This window comes from Chrysemys picta, chromosome 1, assembly GCF_011386835.1.
Source record: "Chrysemys picta bellii isolate R12L10 chromosome 1, ASM1138683v2, whole genome shotgun sequence".
Classification (NCBI taxonomy): Eukaryota; Metazoa; Chordata; order Testudines; family Emydidae; genus Chrysemys; species Chrysemys picta.
The window spans coordinates 142,099,262-142,124,210 of record NC_088791.1 but is presented as its reverse complement, the minus strand read 5'-3'; the positions used below and the strand labels follow the sequence as shown (position 1 = coordinate 142,124,210).

The following is a 24,949-nucleotide window of genomic DNA, read 5'->3' as shown; positions in this document are numbered from 1 at the left end:
AGAACTCTAGGGCCCTGATCCTTTCAGCTCAGATCTGCTTAAGTTTCATCAGGGGAAGTTTGAGATGCAAGACTGTGGTCTCCAGTCTCATCTAGATCACTCTGATAGTGGACATGGAACTGTAACCTATGGACTAATTCTGAAAGGACTTTTTGCAACTCTAAAGTTCACCATCTCTATAATGAAACTGACCCAAGAATTCTGTTCACATCTGTATGTATAATGATCTTTTAACCAATACTTTCTCTCTCTTTTCTTTTTTAATAAATTTTAGTTTAGTTAATAAGAATTGGCTGCAAGCGTGTATTTCATAGAATCATAGAATCATAGAATATCAGAGTTGGAAGGGACCTCAAGAGGTCATCTAGTCCAACCCCCTGCTCAAAGCAGGACCAATTCCCAACTAAATCATCCCAGCCAGGGCTTTGTCAAGCCGGGCCTTAAAAACCTCCAAGGAAGGAGACTCCACCACCTCCCTAGGTAACGCATTCCAGTGTTTCACCACCCTCCTAGTGAAATAGTTTTTCCTGATATCCAACCTGGACCTCCCCCACTGCAACTTGAGACCATTGCTCCTTGTTCTGTCGTCTGCCACCACTGAGAACAGCCGAGCTCCATCCTCTTTGGAACCCCCCTTCAGGTAGTTGAAGGCTGCTATCAAATCCCCCCTCATTCTTCTCTTCTGGAGACTAAACAATCCCAGTTCCCTCAGCCTCTCCTCATAAGTCATGTGTTCCAGACCCCTAATCATTTTTGTTGCCCTCCGCTGGACTCTTTCTAATTTTTCCACATCCTTCTTGTAGTGTGGGGCCCAAAACTGGACACAGTATTCCAGATGAGGCCTCACCAATGTCGAATAAAGGGGAACGATCACGTCCCTCGATCTGCTGGCAATGCCCCTACTTATACAGCCCAAAATGCCGTTAGCCTTCTTGGCAACAAGAGCACACTGTTGACTCATATCCAGCTTCTCGTCCACTGTGACCCCTAGGTCCTTTTCTGCAGAACTGCTACCAAGCCATTCGGTCCCTAGTCTGTAGCAGTGCATGGGATTCTTCCGTCCTAAGTGCAGGACTCTGCACTTGTCCTTGTTGAACCTCATCAGGTTTTTTTCGGCCCAATCTTCTAATTTGTCTAGGTCCCTCTGTATCCGATCCCTACCCTCTAGTGTATCTACCACGCCTCCTAGTTTAGTGTCATCTGCAAACTTGCTGAGAGTGCAGTCCACACCATCCTCCAGATCATTAATAAAGATATTAAACAAAACCGGCCCCAGGACCGACCCTTGGGGCACTCCGCTTGAAACCGGCTGCCAACTAGACATGGAGCCATTGATCACTACCCGTTGAGCCCGACGATCTAGCCAGCTTTCTATCCACCTTACAGTCCATTCATCCAGCCCATACTTCTTTAACTTGGCGGCAAGAATACTGTGGGAGACCGTATCAAAAGCTTTGCTAAAGTCAAGGAATAACACATCCACTGCTTTCCCCTCATCCACAGAGCCAGTTATCTCATCATAGAAGGCAATTAGGTTAGTCAGGCACGACTTCCCCTTCGTGAATCCATGCTGACTGTTCCTGATCACTTTCCTCTCCTCTAAATGTTTCATAATTGATTCCTTGAGGACCTGCTCCATGATTTTTCCAGGGACTGAGGTGAGGCTGACTGGCCTGTAGTTCCCCGGATCCTCCTTCTTCCCTTTTTTTAAAGATGGGCACTACATTAGCCTTTTTCCAGTCATCTGGGACCTCCTCCGATCGCCATGAGTTTTCAAAAATAATGGCTAATGGCTCTGCAATCTCACCCGCCAACTCCTTTAGCACCCTCGGATGCAGCGCATCTGGCCCCATGGACTTGTGCACGTCCAGTTTTTCTAAATAGTCCCGAACCACTTATTTCTCCACAGAGGGTTGGTCACCTTCTCCCCATGCTGTACTGCCCAGTGCAGCAGTCTGGGAGCTGACCTTGTTCGTGAAGACAGAGGCAAAAAAATCATTGAGTACATTAGCTTTTTCCACATCCTCGGTCACTAGGTTGCCTCCCTCATTCAGTAAGGGGCCCACACTTTCCTTGATTTTCTTCTTGTTGCTAACATACCTGAAGAAACCCTTCTTGTTACTCTTAACATCTCTTGCTAACTGCAACTCCAAGTGTGATTTGGCCTTCCCGATTTCACTCCTGCATGCCTGAGCAATATTTTTATACTCCTCCCTGGTCATTTGTCCAATCTTCCACTTCTTGTAAGCTTCTTTTTTGCGTTTAAGATCAGCAAGGATTTCACTGTTTAGCCAAGCTGGTCGCCTGCCATATTTACTATTCTTTCTACACATCGGGATGGTTTGTTCCTGCAACCTCAATAAGGATTCTTTAAAATACAGCCAGCTCTCCTGGACCCCTTTGCCCTTCATGTTATTCTCCCAGGGGATCCTGCCCATCTGTTCCCTGAGGGAGTCAAAGTCTGCTTTTCTGATGTCCAGGGTCCGTATTCTAATGGCTAATGGCTCTGCAATCTCACCCGCCAACTCCTTTAGCACCCTCGGATGCAGTATTTGGGTAAGATCTGAAATATTCATTAACCTGGTGGGTAATGTGTCTGATCCTTTGAAATTGCTAGAACTTTTTTATATGATGAACAGGATTTTCAGTAATCCCCTCATCATATTTGATTTGGCACTCTAGGTGGGAGCTCAAGGTTGGGTTGCTTTAAGGGAACTATATTTCTGGCTTCTGGGTAACCAGTAAGGTATTGTGGAAGCTGTTTTGTTGTAAGCTTGGTGAATCTAAGTATTAGAATAACCTCCATTTGGGGGGGATTGTCTGCCCCATTCTTTGCAGTTTGCCCTGATTGCCCATCTCAGAGTGGCCCCCCCTGGAACCCCCGTCACAACACCTATGTTTCTTTGTACTGGCTCAAAGTTCCCTGGTTCCTCCCTCCCCAGTTCCTGGCATCACAGCTCCATTGGAACTGCATTCCCATGACCTCTCATGCCTGAGACTGCCTCTGTGGACAGTTGTAGAAAGATGTGGGAGGAGGAGCCCCTGTAGTGCAATTCCAAAGAGCTGTGATTATCCTAGCCTAGATTAATTTTTCTGACTAACCTCCATGATCTGGAGGGGTCATGATGAAGCCCCATCTCCAGATACACCTACTCAAACCTGTCCTGCGATCCCCACCCCACCCCATGCATGCAAGGAGTGTAACCTTCTGCCAGGAGGAGTCAGCAGCAACAAAGGCCAGGTTCAATATCTTGGGGTTCCTCTTAATAATATAACACAGAACCAGCTCAAGCCCTCACCGGGTAATCTGGGAAAATGTCACACGACCCGTGGGCACCTCTAAGAGACAATACTTCCCCACTCCCAAGCACTGAGTCTGTGTTAACAAACGAGAATATTTATTAAAAGGGAAACGGAACCCAGCATTAGTTTGTTAAAATGCCACAACCACATTCAAAAGCATGTGACCATAAGCAAACCCAACCCCACAATGTGTTGGGTAGGGTCCTTTGCCTCAGTTTCCAATCTTGTGTGTGAAAGTCCAACAAATGATTTAACACATCACTCCCCTCTCCCTCTGCTGCACCCCACTCACAGTTGCTGTCCTTGGTTAGCAAAGACCCAGAGTTCAGAGGTGTGGTCACAGGGGTTCACCTCCCACCCCCTGCAGGGAGGGGGATCAAACAATGCCTCTGCTGCTCCTTCTGCAACTGGCTCACAGCTGCCACTGTCTCTCTACCACTGCTAGCCACTGCCACTATGCTGCCACTGGCCACCACTGCTTGCTGCTATCCTGATGTCACCGTCTGAGGTTCCACCACTTAACATGGCTCTTAGTGAATTCAGCAGAGAATGGGGAACCTCACAGTCAGTGAAGTCTCTGTGTTGTCTTTCACAGTCCCCATGCAAGGACTAAGGATTAGCTTCTAGACCCATTCAGCAGTGATGTCAGCACCAGGAATCACCAACCAGAAACAAGGGCTTTTAATTGAGTCTAATTAGCTCTGCTATTAACCACTAGAGAGGGGCAGGTCAAAGAGTGTCTAGAACTCTTTAGGTAGAGACCACACCCACCCGGAGGAACACCTGTCCCCACCCACTCTCAGCTTCCCTGGAATTTGGCATCCCTTCACTTTGCTTAGCAAGTGAGGTTCAGTTCAGGATGACCCCCTTAATCAGGGCAGGCCAAGCACAGTTCTACTGCCCTTTACTCAGACAGTAAGCATGACAACATTTCATTACCTCTGCATTCAAATACTAGAGTGATTTGTAATCTAAAACCAGCCAAAATTGATCATTTTGGCAAAGCATCATGCTGCACCTAGGCATGTCTATGAAAACACAGTCTGCTCTTTAAGTCTTTTCCCCCAGAGCGTCACTAGATGTCAGGGGAGAGCTCATTCAGACTCTGCTTACAGGAGGAAGAACAGTTCATGGAGGAATATGCTTTAGATCTAGCATAGATTAATAGAAGATTAGGTTGGAAGAGACTTCAAAGCAGGACCAACCCCAAATAAATCATCCCAGCCAGTGCTTTGTCAAGCCGGGACTTAAAAACCTCTAAGGATGGAGATTCCAGTGCTTCACCACCCTCCTAGTGAAATAGTGTTTCTTAATATCCAACCTAGACCACCCCCACTGCAACTTGAGACTGCTCCTTGTTCTGTCATCTGCCACAACTTTGAACAGCCTAGCTCCATCCTCTTTGGAACCACCCTTCAGGTATTTGAAGGTTGCTATCAAATCCTCCCTCACTCTTCTCTTCTGCAGACTAAATAAACCCAGTTCCCTCAGCCTCTCCTCGTAAGTCATGTGCCCCAGCACCCTAATCATTTCCATTGCCCTCCACTGGACTCACTCCAATTTCTCCACACCCTTCCTGGAGTAGGGGGGCCCAAACTGGACGCAGTACTCCAGATGTGGCCTCACCAGTGCCGAATAGAGGGGAATAATCTCTTCCCTTGATCTGCTGGTAATGCTCCTACTAATGCAGCCCAATATGCCGTTAGCGTTCTTAGCAACCAGGGCACACTCTTGACTCATATCCAGCTTCTTGTCCATGGTAATCCAGGTCCTTTTCTGCAGAACTGCTGCTTAGCCAGTCAGTCCCCAGCCTGTATCAGTGCATGGGATTCTTCCGTCCTAGCAGATCTGTATTTTAAGCAGATTTGGCTGTATTTTAAAGAGTCCTTATTTAGGTTGTAGGAACAAAGCATTCCGATGTGTAGAAAGAATAGTAAATATGGCAGGCGACCAGCTTGGCTTAACAGTGAAATCCTTGCTGATCTTAAACACAAAAAAGAACCTTACAAGAAGTGGAAGACTGGACAAATGACCAGGGAGGAGTATAAAAATATTGCTCAAGCATGCAGGAGTGAAATCAGGAAGGCCAAATCACACTTGGAGTTGCAGCTAGCAAGGGATGTTAAGAGTAACAAGAAGGGTTTCTTCAGGTATGTTAGCAACAAGAAGAAGATCAAGGAAAGTGTGGGCCCCTTACTGCATGAGGGAGGCAACCTAGTGACAGAGGATGTGGAAAAAGCTAACGTACTCAATACATTTTTTGCCTCTGTCTTCATGAACAAGGTCAGCTCCCAGACTACTGCACTGGGCAGCACAGTATGGGGAGGTGGTGACCAGCCCTCTGTGGAGAAAGAAGTGGTTCAGGACTATTTAGAAAAGCTGGACGAGCACTAACCCATGGGGCTGGATGCACTGCATCCGAGGGTGCTAAAGGAGTTGGCGGATGTGATTGCAGAGCCATTGGCCATTATCTTTGAAAACTCATGGCAATTGGGGGAGGTCCTGGATGACTGGAAAAAGGCTAATGTAGTGCCCATCTTTAAAAAAGGGGAGAGGGAGGTTTCAGGGAACTACAGGCCAGTCAGCCTCACCTCAGTCCCTGGAAAAATCATGGAGCAGGTCCTGAACGAATCAATTCTGAAGCACTTAGAGGAGAGGAAAGTGATCAGGAACAGTCAGCATGGATTCACCAAGGGCAAGGAAAGCTGGCTAGATCATAGGGCTCAATGAGTAGTGATCAATGGCTCCATGTCTAGTTGGCAGCCGGTATCAAGCAGAGTGCCCCAAGGGTCAATCCTAGGGCCGGTTTTGTTCAATATCTTCATTAATGATCTGGAGGATGGCGTGGACTGCACCCTCAGCAGGTTTGCAGATGACACTAAACTGGGAGGAGTGGTAGTACACTGGAGGATAGGGATAGGATACAGAGGGACCTAGACAAATTAGAGGATTGGGCCAAAAGAAATCTGATGAGGTTCAACAAGGACAAGAACAGAGTCCTGCACTTAGGATGGAAGAATCCCATTCACGGCTACAGACTAGGGACCGAATGGCTAGGCAGCAGTTCTGCAGAAAAGGACCTAGGGGTTACAATGGACGAGAAGCTGGATATGAGTCAACAGTGTGCCCTTGTTGCCAAGAAGGCTAACAGCATTTTGGGCTGTATAAGTAGGGGCATTACTAGCAGATTGAGGGACGTGATCTTTCCCCTCTATTCGGCATTGGTGAGGCCTCATCTGGAGTACTGTGTCCAGTTTGGGGCCCCACACTACAAGAAGGATGTGGAAAAATTGGAAAGAGTCCAGCGGAGGGCAACAAAAATGATTAGGGGGCTGGAGCACATGAATGATGAGGAGAGGCTGAGGGAACTGGGAACTTTAGTCTGCAGACGAGAAGAATGAGGCGGGATTTGATAGCTGCTTTCAACTACCTGAAAGTGGGTTACAAAGAGGATGGAGCTAGACTGTTCTCAGTGGTAGCAGATGACAGAACAAGGAGTAATGATCTCAAGTTGTAGTGGGGGAGGTTTAGGTTGGATATTAGGAAAAACGTTTTCACTAGGGGGATGGTGAAGCACTGGAATGGGTTACCTAGGGAGGTGGTGGAATCTCCTTCCTTAGAGGTTTTTAAGGTCAGGCTTGACAAAGCCGTGGCTGGGATGATTTAGTTGGGGTTGCTCCTGCTTTGAGCAGGGGATTGGAGGTTCCTTCCAACCCTGACATTCTATGATCTGTCTCTGGCAAGCATGGGCCAGCTGAATGAGATGCCTTTCAGTGAGTGTGAAGGCTGCAGGGGGGAGTTTTCCCTCTCCAGCTCCCGTAGAAAATGTGATCAGTAATTGAAGACATCAGGCTGTCTCTTCAGCTCTGAGCTGTTAGAGCTGCAGAACCATAAACTGACCAGAAATTCTTCCGGAGTTCAGTCTCTAGAATCCTTCAGAATTCTGTTATAAAGGAACACAAAGTTATAGCCTGGTCCATAGTACAAGGATGGATGTGCATTAGTAATCAGGCTGTTGCATTCTCATCTGACCTGGTTATAGTAAATGCAAGCAAGCAGCACCCACACAGAAGCAGCTTTTCTCACCTTTAACTATGTGTAAATGATGTTTGTGTGTCTACATCCACCCCACTGTCTAAAAAGGGATGTCTCAGTGTATGCTGGGAAAATCTAGGTACAATCCCGTAGTGAGCATGGAGTGCACAGAGGACAGCACTAGCACCACATGGAGCAATGCACTCTGGGATGTCTTCCTACTCATGCAGCAGGGTAGGGCTGGTTGGGAAATGCCTTTTTTCCATTAAACATTCTGACAAAAACACAGTTCTTCAAAATGTAAAATTTTCCTTTGTGCTGAAAAGCTGTTATTGGCCAAAAAAGTTTTGATGAATAAATTTTGACCAGCTGCAGGGACAAGATAAAGGAGGATCAGCCAACTAGGTTTCACAGACAGTGTGTGTGTGTGGGGGGGTCCATTAAGACAGCAAAATAACAAAGTGATGAGCCATTTACAGGAAGACACATATGCCCCCTTCTATACCTGCTGTTCTTGCTTCTATCCCTTCTACATCTGTCCCCACTCCAGTCTGTCTTGGTCCCCCTCTACTGCTATCCCGCCTCACCCAGCTTCTCCCCTTCCCACCACACCCCTGTTGCTAACCCCTCTGCATTTCAATCATGTTCTTTCCTCCTTCTCTTCCTTGCTGCCAGGGTGCCAGAAGGGGGTCACTGAGTGCACAACAGAGACAGGATCCCTGGTCTCCAGCCCAGCATCTAGCCTCACAGCAGCCAGGAGGACCAATTGCAGAAAAAGTCCTGCTCAGCCCCAGGCTAAAGCATGCTCAGTGAGCTCTGGTGGGGAAGAAGGGTAAAAGAAGTTTTGGATAAGAATGCTGCCAGCCTCTACTCAGCAGGAGTGAGCCTCCCAGCCCAGGATGACAGACTTGGGATGATGGGGTTCGCACTAACTCTCTAAAAATAGCTGTGTAGACAGTTCTTTGAAGTTGCAGGCCAGGTTGAAGTTTGGGCTCTGAAGCCAAGCCCCTGTTCCTAGCCTTCAGAGCCTGAGCCGCAGCCCAAACTTCAGAGCGCTCTCTACAGAGCTATTTTTAGAGCACTAGCATGAGCCCTGCTAGACCAAGTCAGTCAACCCAGGCTGGGAGGCTCGCTTCTGTAAGCTGTGTAGACATACCCTAAGAAACCACATGTGCAAATGGTGGTTTCCAGAGGTGTTTAATTTGGGTGGATTTTCACAGGGCTAGCAAAGAACAAATCCTTCTCACTATATTGACCCCTTCCCCCCCTTTCCTGCTACCTAATTTCAAGTCCCTGCTTTAAAGCATGGAGGCTACTAATTTTACACCAGTGTAATGCCATTGTGTCACTCCTGATTTCCAACAGTACGAGAGCAGAATCAGGCCCCATTCAAGGTAAATTCAATAATGCCTGTAAAGTTCTTTGAGGTTCAGAGGTTCTATAGAAACACCAGTTGTTATAATTAGTAGTAGTAACTTCTATTGCTAAGTTTCCAAGGTCTCTGTAACTCTGACAGCAGCCTAAGGACCCCAGGCTGAAGGCTGACACAGAGCCAGATAACAATAAGTCAGGTTACTTCCCATAGCCAACGCTTTGCATGAGACATTGGCTGTGGTCACAAGCCACTACTTTGGGGGTGACTGCAGAGCCGAATGGCAGGAAGTCAAGAGAGTGTCCAGCACTCGCACTCTGCAGAGGTGATATAAGCCGCACTAACCGTGGTCTGGAGTCCCTGCTCACACATCTCTCCTGGGGCACTGTGAAGAATTAATTTGGATAATGATATCCACCTTGAGATTCCTCCTACTCTGCCTTCTCTCTGACGGAGACTTCATGGCAGAGGGTGAGTCTGCAGCTCTGATCAGCCAGTTACACTGAATGCAGTGCTTGCTAGGGAAGCATGTTGACTTCTCTGGTTTCCTTTCAGAAAAGGGGGAGTTATAATTTTAGGATGAAAAATTCCCATTGGGTGGGAAATGTGTCAGTTTGGAAGAGAGTGGCCTTGTCTGCATGAGAAAGCTGCCTGGGTTTAACTTAACATATGATTTAGTTAAACTGGTGCAAAGGGCTCTTATTTCAGTTTAAAAGTGGTTTATTTTAGTTAATCTTAAATCAACTCTGGTTGCTGAAAACCAAGAAAATGTCAGTTTTGGAACGTTTGTTGAGAACTCAAAAAAATTTGTAGCAAATTAAAAAAAAATGTAATAAAAAAGTTGATGGGGAAAAAACATTTCACAATTAACTCTACTGGACATACTCCAGTCTGAACACTGAACTGCCCTATTAAGCTTTTTATTGAAAACAAAGATGCATTCACTAAGGTTATGCTTCCTAATTCACTCAGTTCTAATTGCTTTTGATATTTTGACCTTTAAATAGTAGGGAATGTGCAGGGGTCCGGAAACTGTGTGGAAAATTGGAAAGAATTTTTTTAGGATATTATTATTTTGTAAAGATTCTATTTGTTACTTTTTTAAAATGGTTGCCTTTCCTCTTACAGAGAGGACAATATGATGGATTATATCACAGTTACAATTTTATGCTGGTCTTGTTTCTCTAACTTTTATTCACTTTTAAATCAGACAGTAATCCAACCCCTATCCTCTAACCATTTTCCCCGAGACAACTGCTGGCAGATTGTGTCTGACTCCTAATTCTGAAGCTGTAAACTCAAGGTGAATTAAATGGAATCCATTAGAATCATAGAACTGGAAGGGACCTCGAGAGGTCATCTAGTCCAGTCCCCTGCACTAAAGGCAGGACTAAATATTATCTAGACCATCCCTGACAGGTATTTGTCCAACCTGCTCTTAAAAATCCCCAATGATGGAGATTCTACAACCTCCCTAGGCAATTTATTCCAGTGCTTAACCACTCTGACAGTTAGGAAGCTTTTCCTAATGTCCAACCTAAACCGCTCTTGCTGCAATTTAAGCCCCTTGCTTCTTGTCCTATCCTCCGAGGTTAAAAAGAATAATTTTTCTCCTCCTCCTTGTAACAACCTTTTATATATTTGAAAGCTGTTATCATGTCCCCTCTCAGTCATCTCTTCTCCAGACTAAACAAACCCAGTTTTTTCAATCTTCCCTCATAGGTCATGTTTTCTAGACCTTTAATAATTTCTGTTGCTCTTCTCTGGACTTTCTCCAATTTGTCCACATCTTTCCTGAAATGTGGCGCCCAGAACTGGACACAATACTCCAGTTGAGGCCTAATCAGCATGGAGTAGAGGGGAAGAATTACTTCTCGTGTCTTGCTTACAATACTCCTGCTAATACATCCCAGAATGATGTTTGCTTTTTTTGCAACAGCGTTACACTGTTGACACATTTTTAGCTTATGATCCACTGTGATCCCCCAGATCCCTTTCCACAGTACTCCTTCCTTGACAGTCATTTCCCATTTTGTATGTGTGCAACTGATTGTTCCTTCCTAAGTGCAGTGCTTTGCATTTGTCCTTATTGAATTTCATCCTGTTTACTTCAGACCATTTCTCCAGCTTGTCCAAATCTTTTTGAATTTTAATCCTACCCTTCAAATCACTTGCAACCCTTCCCAGCTTGGTATCGTCCGCAAACTTTATAAGTATACTCTCTATGCCATTGTCTAAATCATTGATGAAGTTAAGTCTAAAATCAGAAAGAAACTCACATCCAGTGATTTGTTGGTTTTAAAGAACTAACTTTTGGACCTTAGAGATCCAGCATCAGTTTATACAGTATGTACTTAGATTGTTAAAAAATTACAGGATGACCCTACCTCCAAAATGTTTTATTTTTATCCTTTAAAAGATAAAAGAATCTGGTATGATTCCGATGGGTACAATATTCAGAAACAGCTTCAGATCATTGCAAAGGCTGCCAGAAAGAATGATTCCCCAGTTTCTATTAAGAAATTAGTTTATCCTCAGAAGGGAATATTAAAAAATGCTGAATAAGGAAAAATTGGAACACCCAAAATTGGAAGTAACCTGAATTTGCAATCACAGAGAAAAATTCATCTTTATTTTGGAAGTTGGTGGCAATGGGCTTTGACAAGACAGGAAGGGGATTTCATCCCAGCAGAAGTTGTACGGACAATTTGATTGGTGGGCCCCTGTGTGAGCAAAACTTTTTATTAATATAAAAAATACAGGAGTTTTCTCCTCAGATTGGTCCACAGGTATTATTGTTCCACTTTATAAAAACAGTGACAGAAATGATCCTGGGAATTACTGCCAGTTAGCCTCTTACATGTAGTTTTTAAAATTTACACTAGATATCTCCTGGGGTGAGTAGAATATTGGGCAGAGAACTGTAATTTATTTGCCCAGGAATAAACAGGCTATTTGCCAAGGAATAAGCCTGAATAGCCACTCTACCATTGCTAACTGCTTTGTCCTCTCATTGATTCACAAATATTGTTCCTTCAAGCAGGGAAAATGTTATGCAGCCTTTGTCGACCTGAAATTGGCTTTGGATTGACAGAGGTCATCTCTTGGAGAAACTTGCATGAGCTAGTATACTAGCTAAGCTATTTTATCTCCTGAGAGCCCTGCACAGCCAAACTTTTCATGATGGTTAATGGGACAAACATATAGATGTTGTAAAGAAGAAAGCCTTAAATTCTATACAAGCAGTGCTATGTTTCCCTGAGGTCTATGGGAGCAAATCTAATCACCCCAGTTGTAGCGTTTTCATGGCTAAAGTCTGTGCCCAAGTACTATATCGCATGGGAATTTGGGGCTGGAAGAGTCTTAGGGAGTCAGGGTTGAGCAAAACAGCATTTTAAAGAAAATGCTCCAAATTACACCCCTGCTGCTTTACCCAGGGCAAAGGTAGGGGAATGTGCTATTTCGACCAAAGCCTTTATATTAATTATTGGCTCTGCATTTGTCAAATGAATCTACAGTGCCTTCTAAGTTTATGTCTAGAGGAACAGCTCAAGAAGATACATATTCTAAAGTTCGCTTGGCTGTTTTCAAATTCACTGTTCTCTCCATTCTTTGGGCTTTTCAGAACTAGACTTAGGACTGTCGGCAAAAGTGTGGAAACTTTAATTAAGCTTAGAGCAAAAGATGCCTGCAAACAACTGGATGTGGCATTTGTTCATACAACAGATATGTCTCCTTGGCTTTTTCACTTAAAGAATATTTTTGATTAAAAGTATTTGCTCTGTAAAAAAACCAAAAGAAATTGTATTTTTCAATTCACCTAATACAAGTAGTGTACTGCAATCTCGTTATCATCAAAGTGAACTTCCAAATGTAGAATTATGTAAAAAACCTGCATTCAAAAATAAAAATGTACAATTTTACAGCCTGCAAGTCCACTCAGTCCTACTTCTTCTTCAGCCAATCGCTCAGACAAACAAGTTTGTTTACATTTGCAGGAGATAATGCTGCCCGCTTCTTGTTTACAATGTCACCTGAAAGTAAGAACAGGTGTTCTCATGGCACTGTAGTAGCCAGCATCAAAGATATGCACGTGCCAGATGTGCTAAAGATTCATATGTCCCTTCATGCTTCAACCACCATTCCAGAGGACATGCGCCCATGCTGAGGGATTCTGCTCGATAACAATCCAAAGCAGTGTGGACCAACGCATGTTCATTTTCATTATCTGAGTCAGATGCCACCAGCAGAAGGTTGATTTTCTTTTTTGGTGGTGCGGCTTCTGTAGTTTCCACATTGGAATGTTGCTCTTTTAAGAATTCTGAAAGCATGTTCCACACTTTGTACCGCTTAGATTTTGGAAGACACTTCTTAAACCTTGGGTCAAGTGCTGTAGCTATCTTTAGAAATCTCACATTGGCACCTTCTTTGCGTTTTGTCAAATCTGCAGTGAAATTGTTCTCAAAATGAACAACATGTGCTAGGTCATCATCCGAGTTTACTATAACATGAAAGATATGGCAGGATGCGGGTAAAACAGTCACAAATTTAATTAATGCATAATAATAATGTTTAGCATATCTGGCATGTAAATACCTACAAAAGTGCCATGTAAATGCCTGTTCTCACTTTCTGGTGACATTGTAAATAAGAATCAGGCAGCATTATCTCCTGTAAATGTAAACAAACTTGCTTGTCTTAGTGATTGGCTAAACAAGAAGTAGGACTGAGTGGGCTTGTAGGCTCTGAAGTTTTACACTGTTTTGTTTCTGAGTGCAGTTATGTAACAAAAATATCTACATTTGTAAGCTGAACTTGCATGACAAAGAGATTGCACTACAGTACTTGTATGAGGTGAATTGAAAAATATTATTTATTTTATCATTTTTACAGTGAAAATATTTATAATAAAAATAATATACACTTTGATTTCAATTACAACACAGAATACAATATATATGAAAATGTAGAAAAACATCCAAAATATTTAATAAATTTCAATTGGTATTCTATTGTTAACCGTGTGATTAAAACTGTGATTAATCACGATTAATTTTTTTGAGTTAATCATGTGAATTAACTGCGATTAATCGATAGCCCTATTATGTTCTTATACAAGAGATTTTTTACTTAATTTCAAAACACTTTACAGTAGTGGATAAACATAATTATCCCATTTGCCAGATGCACAGAGTGGTTAAGTGATTTGCCCAAAATCACACCTTGATGGGAATGGAACTGAGGTCTCCTGACCACCAGTTCTGTGCCACTGGAGCAATAGTTTGAGATGTATGTGAGCATAAAAGGATGGGAGTGCAAGACACCAAGTGATCACATAGTGGCAGCAGACAGTGAGGAAATGTGGCTGCCAGCCCTGAGAACTACTTCAGTTCAGGTCACCTATGTATAAACTGATAGGTCACTGGTACATAGGAGAGTGTGAGATTTCAGCCCTTAGGGTAGGTCTATATTTACCTCTTGGTCCGGCGGTAAGCAATCGATCTTCTGGGATCGATCCCAGAAGTGCTCACCGTCGACGGGGGACCCGCGTCTGGACCCGCGGTAAATTCAAACTAAGGTACTTCGACTTCAGCTACGTTATTCACATAGCTGAAGTTGTGTATCTTAGTTTGAAGTGGGGGGCTAGTGTGGACCAGGCCTTGGAGAGGAGCACATTGACTCCTCTCATTGCTTCTCTTCCCATAGGTATTTCTAGTGTGCGACTGGTAGGTGGGAACAACCCCTGCGCTGGGCGGCTGGAGTTGCTGCATGAAGGTACCTGGGGCACAGTGTGTGATAAGCACTGGGATGCTCACGACTCTGCGGTAGTGTGCAAACAACTGGGGTGTGGATCTGCATTGGAATCTCCATGGTTCAGCTTTGGACCAGGCTCTGGTCCTGTGTGGCTGGAGGCCACATTCTGCCGTGGTATTGAGCAATCTCTCTCACAGTGTCTGAACCATGGGATGGGGCAGAAGTCCTGCAGTCATGCTCAGGATGTTGGAGTAATATGCTCAGGATCAGGTAACTCCATTCTTTGCTATTAAACTCATATGGTTTAGTGCAGACAGCCATGAGACAATTCTCCTTCCAACTTGCTCACCCTCCAGGAACCACGAGTGCTGCTGTGGAGGCTGAGTCTGTTCCCTCCTATGGGTTAGAGCTCTGCACTGCCATGCAGAAGATACAGATTTGGGTCATCTGTGCCAGGTCTCTAGCTTTCCCTGGCCAGGGCCAATGGAGGTTGGGAGTGCCAAAGCAGATGGGCCTGGGGGACCTAGAGTTGGGCACTCTGAGCTGCCTTATGGGAGATCAGGATTCATTCAGCAATTCTAGCCTCCTGCTGTCCTCCTACAGCTGCAGCAGGTGTTGGGAGAGCTTAGAGGCTGAGTTGGCTGCCTCCTAGAGACACATGATGTTGGAGACCAGGGCTCAATTCCCAGTCCTGATCTCTCACTTCCCATGGAGAAAACACTGCAGCTGCTCCCTACTCTGACACAGGGCCAATATCAGTCTGCAGTACCTGTCCCCAACCTTGCCCTTTCTTCTGCAGATATCTCTGGTGTGCGCCTGGTAGGTGACCAAGGCCCCTGTGCGGGGCGTGTAGAGGTATTTCTCCAGGGCAGGTGGGGCACTGTGTGCAGCCTGGGCTGGAGCACCACATCCTCCTCCATCCTCTGTGGCAGTCTGGGCTGTGGACCACCTCTAGAGACATCATCTATGCCAGCATCAGTGTCAGGCCACTCATTGGCACTCCATGGCCTACTCTGTGGCCCTGCAGACCGCAACATCTCTCAGTGCAGCTCGTGGCTGTCGGACAGGAAGCTCCACGCTGATGCAAATGCCGTGGTGGTGGTCTGCTCAGACACAGGTGTGACACAAGGATTTGTCTTGATCCCACCCCAGAGCTCTGTGGTTGAGGAACCCCTTATTATCCTCAGTCCAAGGCAAAGCGGGCTTGGGGAGGGTAATGGGGGAGAAGGTCGGAATGAGTTCCTGAGTCCGATAGCCACAAAGAGGGGAACATAACCAGGATAGTAAACCCTTGTGGGGGGCATGTCCCTCTCCTTCCTGCCTCTCACCAGTGTCAGAAAGCCTATGGATTTAGTGTGTGGGTGCTGAGTGGTGCTGGTGGCCTGTGATCTACAAGTGGTCAGACTAGATGATCTGGTGGTCCTCTATGACTCTATGGGAGGACTCTAGGGTAGCAGAGTAAGCCTGGGAGAGGGGAATCTTTGGGGAAGGGATCTGAGAGCTGGGGGGTGGGGGAGTTGTGTGATTGGGAGAATGGCTCTAATATTGCTCTTCACAGCCCTGGAAACCCTGTGGTTTGGGTTCTTTGTATGAAGCGCCAGGAGGAGGAGGGAGTTTTAAAGGAGTGACGGCTGAGTTTGGGGACTGAAGGTTTGCCAGGGCTGAATTTTTGGATGCAAATTTTGAGTTGAGTGAGAAGAATTATGGGTGCAGTTGAAATTTGGGGTGAAGGTTCTAGTTTTGGAGTGACGGTTTTGGCTTAGTTTATTCTTGCTTCCACCCTGTCCCTGCTTTCTTAGATGGACTTTTCAAAGTGAAAATATTTATCCTGTGTTAGTGTGCATGGAATGCTAACTAATGGCCCTTGGGTTTGTCCTGCTGACTCCTGTTCCCCTTTATGTTTCCCCAGAGGATTTGTCAGTTGGTCCATCCCACCGCCATGTCTTCTACTTTTGGAGCTCCTGGATTTTCCGCCTGTTGATCGCCATGGCTGTGTTTGTGTCCATTCATCTTGGGACCCACCTGCTGCTTGTCTCCCAGAAACAAAATTAAGATCACAGTCAAAGCTCCTGGGGGGACTGGATGACTCAGAACACCCAGGGGATGGGATATGGAGCTTTTCATCTCTTGGTCCCCTGTTTCGCTGTAGCCTCAGGTCAAGAAGTCTGAGTAGTTCAGTATGATTACAGAATGGAATATGACTAAACCATTTTGCTTGGAATCATGGGAGCCTAGGTTAGTAGAGCTGCTCAGGGACTAGAATTTTTGCTCTGTGAAAAATTTTAAAATTTGTTCTCATTCTAAATCAGAATTTTCCACAGAACACAACGAGAATGTTTCATTTCAATAAAATCAAAAAGTTTTGTTCAAATTTTGACTTTTAAAACAAAATAAAATAAATTTTGATACAAAACACTGTTTTAAATTAAAAAGTCAAAACATTTCATGTAAAAGCATTTTTACATTTTATTAAAATGAAATTTTGTCCAAACTGACATGTTTCCACTGGAAGTTTCAATTTTGACAAAATAGCATTTTAAAATAGAAAAAATTCTAATGGAGAATTTTTGACCAACTCTAATCATGGGTAAATTCCCTCAGCAGCCATTAGATTCCTATAGGCCTGGGTACCATACTGTGACCGGGGTCCTAGTGGGGGCCAGCTGTGGTCACTCAATTAGGGTGAACTGCAAAGAATGGGGCACACAATCCCCAAAAAGCTGGTGGATATTCCAATACTTAGATTTACCAAGCCAGCATGAAACAGCTTCTTTATTATCCTACTGGTTACTCAGAAGTCCAAACAATACAGATCCCTTATAGTGACCCAACCTCAGGCCTCCATCAAGGTACCTAAGTCAAACATGATGATTTCTGAAAATCTTGTTTCATCAAATAAAAGAAAGGGTCCTACCAATCCCAAAGGATCAGACACATTACCTCCCAGGTTAATGAATGTTTCAGATCTTACCCAAATACACGCTACAACCAATTCTTATTAACTAAACTAAAATTTATTAAAAACCAAAAGAGCGAGAGAATGGTTAAAAGATCAATATACATACACACATGAGTTCAATCCACTGAGGTTTAGATTCATAGCAGAGATGACAGGTTTCAGAGTAGGAGCCGTGTTAGTCTGTATCCGCAAAAAGAACAGGAGTACTTGTGGCACCTTATTGACTAACAAATTTATTTGAGAATAAGGTTTTGAAGAAGTGGGCTGTAGCCCACGAAAGCTTATGCTCAAATAATTTTATTGCAGAGATGGTGAGCTTTATAGTTTCAAAGAGTTCCTTTAGAATTCAGTTCATAGGTTATAGTCCAATGTCCAAATATCATATTCAGGGCATACCAGCATAATTGAGACCTCAGTCTTGTGACTCAAACTTCCCCTAATGAAGCTTAAGCAGATCTGAGATTAACAGGATCAGGACCCAAGGGTCTTTTTAGACAGTGTTCTAGCATCCACTTGACCACACAGTCCTGGTTAAACAATAGACTTTTGATGTAACCTTTTGATTTCTAGATACCACCAGTAATTAGTTACACAAATTAACATAGGGCAATTTATCCATTAGGCAGTCTATCACAAACTTCAAAGAGACATATAGACAATGACATAATTGTACCCAAGAGACATCCAAATGTTAATATTCCCTTTTGATCTCTGAATCCATAGTTATAATGGCAGACAGGAACTGTCTGTTTATGGGTAGCATTTAAGATACACACCATTAATATTACTTCTAAAATATAGGTTTGCATTTCAAAGTTCTAGCCTATTTAGCATTAATGGCCCTAATTATAATTTGCATACTTTTCTAACATGACTTTAAAGGTGAGCTTTAGGTCATCCAGCCTGCAAGCTGTTTAACCCTTTCTAGCCATGCGTCACACATATCATTAGCAAATATGACGTTTCTGGGTTTGGTGAGGCCAGCTGGAGGAAGCAGAGAGTGAGAAAGGAGGGATGTAGTTTCTAAAGATAAAGAGGGCTACTCCAGGAAGCCAACGTGTTTTGTGTGTTTATCGTGATTAGTAGAAAAGACACAGGTTCTCAGAGCAAAGACTATTGCAGTTTTATTCACCATGGCCAGATATCCCAGTCTGCAGCATCACAACTCTAGCAGCCCAGAAGCATAAGAACTGGTGGCCTTGTAATTGTTATTCTAGCTAATTTAACTGCAAGTGCTGTTCTTTCTATGTTTAAATCAATGTTGACTCTTCCTAAATTAATTGCCTCTCCTACTGTGAGTTCCTTAGGAATATTATACTAAAAATTGATTTCCTTTTCCCCGTTTTCAATGTGTCTTTTCATTGTCAGTGGTGTCTTACTCTTTTGCTCTTTTTAATATTTTAACTTTATCAAAACTCCTCTTAGTCAAGTTCTTTCCAAATTAAACTGTTGTGCTGTTAATCTGTTAATCCTGACTCCTTTAAATCCCCCCTGGCATACATATGCACATGCAAACACATCTCTCATTTTTGTTGCCCTTCTCCAAGCCTGTTTTATTTCTACTATATCTGCTTTTTCTAAGAAGAGAGCAAGCCTGGATGAAGTATTCAAAGGGTATGACCCTAACTCCTTCCAAAGTCAATGGGAGGTTTGACAAGGAATTAAATGGGTGGAGGTTCCATTTTAAAGTGAGGATACATGCTACTGAGGCCTGGTTTTCAGTTTGCTCTTAAATGGACCAGCAGTTACATTGGTGTCATTTTGTAGGTCACCTCCATTGGCTGATCCTGAGAGCTGGTGAGCACCCTCAATTCCCATGCACTTCCATAGCAGTTGGGAACACTCAACAGCTCTCAGGAGGTGGTCAACATCTTGCAGAATTGGGCCCCAAATGAGTGACTTTCCCCTACAATTTTGCTGCACCCAGAAAAATTTTAAAAATCCAGTTGTTGAATCTCCACTTGCACTGTATGTATATGCAATTGTTCCTATTTTGCAAATGACAGAATCTCTGGGCCCAGTTCTCCTCTCAGTGACACCAGCATATCTGCTTTGACTTCAACAGAGTTATTCCAGATTTCCACCTGTATACTGCATATCCTTTGTTTCCTACAGCATCGTTTCTCAGAATGTCTCAATCCAGTTAGTTATACCGGAGTTATAGAAATATTGTTCTTGTCCTGCTTTCAACTTCCTGTGCATTTACTAATTTTTCAAAAATCTTTTCAAGGGAACAAGTGTTTCAAGAAAACAATTCTACTCTGAAAAGTGACTCCCTGTAAATGGCATCATGGGGCTTCTGGCCAGATGCAACTGTAATAAAATAACTGGAGAGTAGACACTACCTTTTAGGACTGTGGGTAGCTCGATTTTTAGCATATATTTGGGTAGATGGTATACTCTGGAGGACTAAAAATGAGGTTGCAAGGAAGGATTCCTGAGTTCTAATGCAGGTCTTATGACTGACTTGCTGGCCTTGGGCATGTCATTCACTTCTCTGCCTCAGTTTCCCTATATGTAAAAAGAGGATAATTATTCTTACTTACATCACAAGTATGTGTGTGTAGCTTGAAACCATGATGTCTTTAGTTTCTGTGTAATGTACCTTTAAATTTGTGAAATATGTGCATTACACAACAGCATCCATTTTGTATTTCGAGTGATTCCAGCCTATTATAAGGGAGATACATACACTGTGCTCTCCTTTGCAGGGATCTTATTTTTGTTCTACCGTGTTTTGTTTTCCCATAATCTAAAATAAAAGTCATTCAAGGTTTGCTTTTTTTAATAGCAAAGCAGCACCCCAGAGTAGTGTTGGCAGAATTTTATAGAATCATAGCTATCATAGAAATGTAGGGCTGAAAAGGACCTCAAGAGGTCATCAAGCCCAGCCCCATGCTCTGAGGCAGGGCCAAGTAAACCTAGAGCATCCCTGACAGGTGTCTGTCCAACTGTTCTTAAAAACCTCCAGTGATGGGGATCCTTTGGAAGCCTGTTCCAGAGTTCAACTATTGTGACAAAGTTCTGTCCTTAACTCCATGGGTCCTGCATTTCCTGACAGATTTTTGCTAGCCTCAGAGGCTCACTGTGACCCTCCACATAGCCCTTCTCTCTCTAGAGGCAAGGGTCACAGTCTACTGAGCCATTTTCATCATAAGCCAGCAAGGGAGGTGAGGAGAAACAACCCTCCCTCACAAAGTCTCTGTTGTCTCCCAGTATCAGTGATTAATCAGGGAGGGGAGCCCAGGCCCACCCTCTACTCCAGGCTCCAGCCCAGGGACCCTAAACTTAGCAGCTATGAAAGCTGACTTTTTGGAAATAGGGCATGTACAATTCCCTGGGCTACTTTCCCACAGCAGCCCCCACTCAATATCTTCTTCACAATTACCTCAGGGCCTCCTTCCTTGCACCTGATATGGATTCATACTACTTCAATCCTCCAACAACACAGCTCACTCCTGGCACCCACCCCACACTGACTAACTGAGAGGCTTTTAACTAGTTCCAGCCAGTCCTTAATTGGCTTCAGGTGTCCCAATCAATCTAGCTGTCTCTCCTGCCTTCTAGAGGATCTTAATTGGCCCCAGGTGTCTTGATTAACCTGGAGCAACTGCCATTTGGTTACTATGGTACCAGGGATTTGTTTAGCCTGGGGCTAACATACCTGTTCCTCACTACTTTACTGTAGCCATCTGGCCTTGCCCCATCACACTATCCTTATAGTTAAAAAGTTTTTTCCTAATATCTAACCTAAATCTTCCTTGCTGCATATTAAGCCCATTACTTCTTGTCCTACCTTCAGTGGACATGGAGAACAACTGATCACTATCATCTTTATAATAACCCTTAAGACATTTGAAGACTGATATCAGGTCCCCCGTCAGTCTTCTTTTCTAAGACTGAACATGCCCAGTTTTTTAACCTTTCCCCATAGGCCAGATTTTCTAAATCTTCTATTATTTTTGTTGTTCTCCTCTGGACTCTCTCCAATTTATCCACATCTTTCCTAAAGTGTGGCACCCAGAACTGGATGCAGGATTCCAGCTGAGGCCTCACCAGCCCATGTCGTACCTATGACACTCCCTTTAATTCACCCCAGACTATTAGCCCAGAGGTCCCCAAACTGTGGGGTGTGCCTCCCTAGGGGGGGCATGAAGGAACATCCAGGGGGGAGCAGTGGGGCCTGTGCCAGCCCCCATAGATTCCCTTATCCCTGGCCGCGTCCCACCTCCCCCAGAGCCGTGGCCCCGCTCTCGGCCCCTGCTTTGGGGAGGGTGGGGGAGGCAGGAAGGGGTTAAGGGGGTGCAACCCTCAAAAGTTTGGGAACTGCTGTATTAGCCTTTTTGCAGCTGCATCTCGTAATTAGTACCTGAACACAAACAGCACTATACAAGCTCTAAGTATTATGATTAGCTTGAGTCCTTATAACGTTTTGTGGAAAAAGTTTAAACTCACTATCACGTTTGTGAACTCACGTATACACAAACAAGAACTCACTAGATCTAGCCTGAAGTGATGTTATAATTAAGACAGATTCGCTCTCAGAAACCTTGCCCAATGCAGCAGTAAAACCAGGCATTAAAGTTCTCAGAAAGTGATGAAAGGCATTCTCGGTAGGCGGAATTATGCCCAGGGAAAATGACAATAACAAGAAGAGGTAGGTGCTTTACAATTTCTATCCAACACCTTCTCCTACTACCTGACCTTTGATCTCCTGCCTCTTGGCTTTCACCTCCAATCCTCTCTATTCTCCTGCCCTCCTTTTCCTGAGGCCCTGAATACCCTGATTTTTCCTCCCCATGATTATCCACCCCTGTTCTCTTCCTGGCTCTCATATATCTCCTGCTCTTTTCTCTCTGCATTACTTTCCTTCTTCCATTCCTCCTGTTTCCCCCCCTCCCCCATCCAGGATTACCCTCCAGTCCTTTCCCCTCTTTCCTGGCTTCCCATGATCTCCTCCCCGCCCCTTCTCCATTTTCACCCTTACTTTTGATTTCTCTCCTTTCCATGGATATCAGGCTCCCTGATCCAGCCTCTGCTTCTTTCATACAAACTCAGCTTCCTGGCCTAAGTGTGCTCTGGCTCCAGACTGGATTGGCCATTTCCTTCTCTTCAAAGGGCCCACAGAAATGACAATATTCCACCCTCCCTGCCCTAGTTCTATTGTAGGCTTGTCTGCCACCTCTTCTGCTATGAGCTGGACTATCCCATTATCCCTCCCTGGCTTGAATGCTAGAGTTCCCTTCCCCTTTTCCCTGCCCTGGTGGCTGAGCTTTCCTGCCATTTGAGCGTGGGCAGCCTCACAGGTTTTCTGTCCCCATTCATGGTTGGCGATGAAGAAGCAAGTGGAGGAATGAAAGTAGAAGAGATAGCATACATAAAGAGGGAGGAAAGGTATAGATAATGTGAGAAGCAGGGTGCCACCAGTGTGTGTCACTGAGTCTCCATCAGCACTTTCTGCCACGGATGGGCTCTGCCAACCATTGGCTGGTCAGAATGGAGTGACAAAAGCCCTGAATGGCATCCTCACTCCTAGTCTATGGGTGAGAGGTGAACTCACCCTGCCCATAGGGTCACCCTCCCAGCCTCCACAGTGTGACAGCCTCATGCTGTCTGTGTGCACCGACTCTCCTCACTCTCCCCACTCCTCCCTTCTCCAGCTGACAATGGGCTGGTCAGCACTCTTGCCAGCTCTCACAGTGTTTCGTGTTTTGCTCTATGTCTCAGCTCCTAGATTCAAGCAATTACTGGAAAATCTCAGCTTTCATATAAAAATAGAAGGAAGTTTCTAGCTTTCATGGTTGCAGAGAAAAGTTTGAAAATGTGAACCTAGTGACCCCGAAAGGCTCCAGAACCAGAAGACAAAGAAACCAACATTTAAAAACAAACAAGCAAACAAAAAACCCTCCTGTTTTTTATGGCAAACTCATGGTTTTGTGTGGTGGGAAGAGTACTGTTGTATTTCTGCTACCCAGTCCCTCATGCCAATGGGCACAATCCTTTCCCCTGACATGGACAGGCTACAGCATTGTAGCAGAGCAGAGAGCATTCTATGACATGGATTATATTAGCACAATTCAGACAACATGTGACACAGTTTATTTTGCTTGCAGGACAGCCCTGCACTGCATCCTGGGGGCCCAGGGAGGGGATGGGAGAGAAAAGGAATGCAAAGCCCACGTAAGAGTAGAGTTCTGTACAGGGAAGAGGAAGAAAGCCAGTATTGCCACTTCTACAACTCCTGTCACAACCACGGGCCTCAAGAGATCAGAGCTGTCCTCTGCAGCTCACAGATAAGAAATAAGTCAGCTGATAAATGGTCCTGTGACGTCCCCCCCGACACCTCTGCCTCCATCAGTGACACAAGAAAGTTTCTAGGGAAAAGCATTTTGTCTGCTCTTTCAGTAGCTGATAAGGTGTCTTCGAAGAAATTCATGAGTTAGCAACAAAAACAACTTCACGTACACAGCACCTTTCCCCCTGAAGGATCCCAAGCTATTTGCAGGCTATATAGACAGTACAGGCATCACTCCTCCATCACAGTCACACTACACAACAGTATAGGTGATGAAGTGCAGAAGAGTTCAATATCCAGTGGAAATATGAACAGTCGAGAGAGATACATGGAGTTTGGCAAGGACACGGGGCTTAACATCCCCTACTCTTGGAGAAAAAACGCCATTGAATCTTTAATGGCCAAGAGTCGCTTTATATCACAGCTAGATGACTCGTGGCACCTTCCTATCGAATTACTAATCACTCTCCCTGCAATCCAGTACCATGCTAGGGCACACTAGCTCCATTCTGGGGCACTGGGGTCAGTGCTGACTCAGAGGAGAGAGCACCCCGAACTGAGCCACCCATACGCTACAGCACAGCACCCTCTAGTGCCATGCTGGTCATTGCAGTGAGCACTGACAGAGGGATGAGTGGTCTCTGTTGAGGAAATGGCACTACTTCTTGAAGCACCCTAGATCTCCATGAAGGTCTCCTATCCTTAGCTTGTGAGATCTGAAACAGCTCACACTCACCCAAAATGGTCTAGAATGGTACCATGGAGAATACATAGCAGGGTCATAATAATAGAATTACATTTCTCCCACTGGTGGGGCATACATTAAAAAAAGCCTATCAGTGCCTAGCATCTAGTTAAGAAATTCACTTAAACAGGTTAACTCCTGTCTCATTCTCTCATTGATGTTATCCAATGTTGATTGCTGGCCAATTCACATTTCACAGTAATTTTAAAACCAAATGTGTTTGGGGCCTCATTTTCAGAGGGTCTGAGCTGCAACAGCTCCCAAGGACTTCCATCAAAATTGCAGGGCTTAAATTCTCATAGATTATTTCCCAGGGCCACCCCCACACACACATGCTATAAAAACTCCAGGGCCCATCAGGGATGGGGGCACATTTGGGGCTCTTGGCTTCAGCTCCTGGGCTTGGGGGAGCTCAGGGCTTCTGCCCAGCAATGGAGTAATGGGGCTAAAAGTTTCTGCCCTGCAGTTCAGCGGGGCTCTGGGTTT

The 24,949-nt window shown here is 44.6% G+C and overlaps 1 protein-coding gene across 1 annotated transcript; it reads left to right on the top strand.

Moving 5' to 3' along the window:
* Positions 1 to 7,812: 7,812 nt before the first annotated feature.
* On the top strand, positions 7,813 to 18,710 carry LOC122174162 (scavenger receptor cysteine-rich domain-containing group B protein-like). Its single transcript, XM_065584963.1, has 4 exons — positions 7,813 to 9,181; positions 14,417 to 14,734; positions 15,264 to 15,581; positions 16,374 to 18,710. The coding sequence occupies exons 1-4, from the start codon at positions 9,118 to 9,120 to the stop codon at positions 16,514 to 16,516; spliced, it is 843 nt and encodes a 280-aa protein (XP_065441035.1). The 5' UTR covers positions 7,813 to 9,117; the 3' UTR covers positions 16,517 to 18,710.
* The last annotated feature ends 6,239 nt before the right edge of the window (positions 18,711 to 24,949 follow it).

What these genes read in the sequence shown, in the direction of transcription:
- LOC122174162 (XM_065584963.1), top strand. Translation starts at nt 9,118, where the DNA reads ATGATATCCACCTTGAGATTCCTCCTACTCTGCCTTCTCTCTGACGGA. An exon ending in CGGAGACTTCATGGCAGAGG is followed by an intron (nt 9,182 to 14,416) that starts GTGAGTCTGCAG and finishes CTCTTCCCATAG; the next exon opens with GTATTTCTAGTGTGCGACTG. An exon ending in GGTGGTCTGCTCAGACACAG is followed by an intron (nt 15,582 to 16,373) that starts GTGTGACACAAG and finishes ATGTTTCCCCAG; the next exon opens with AGGATTTGTCAGTTGGTCCA.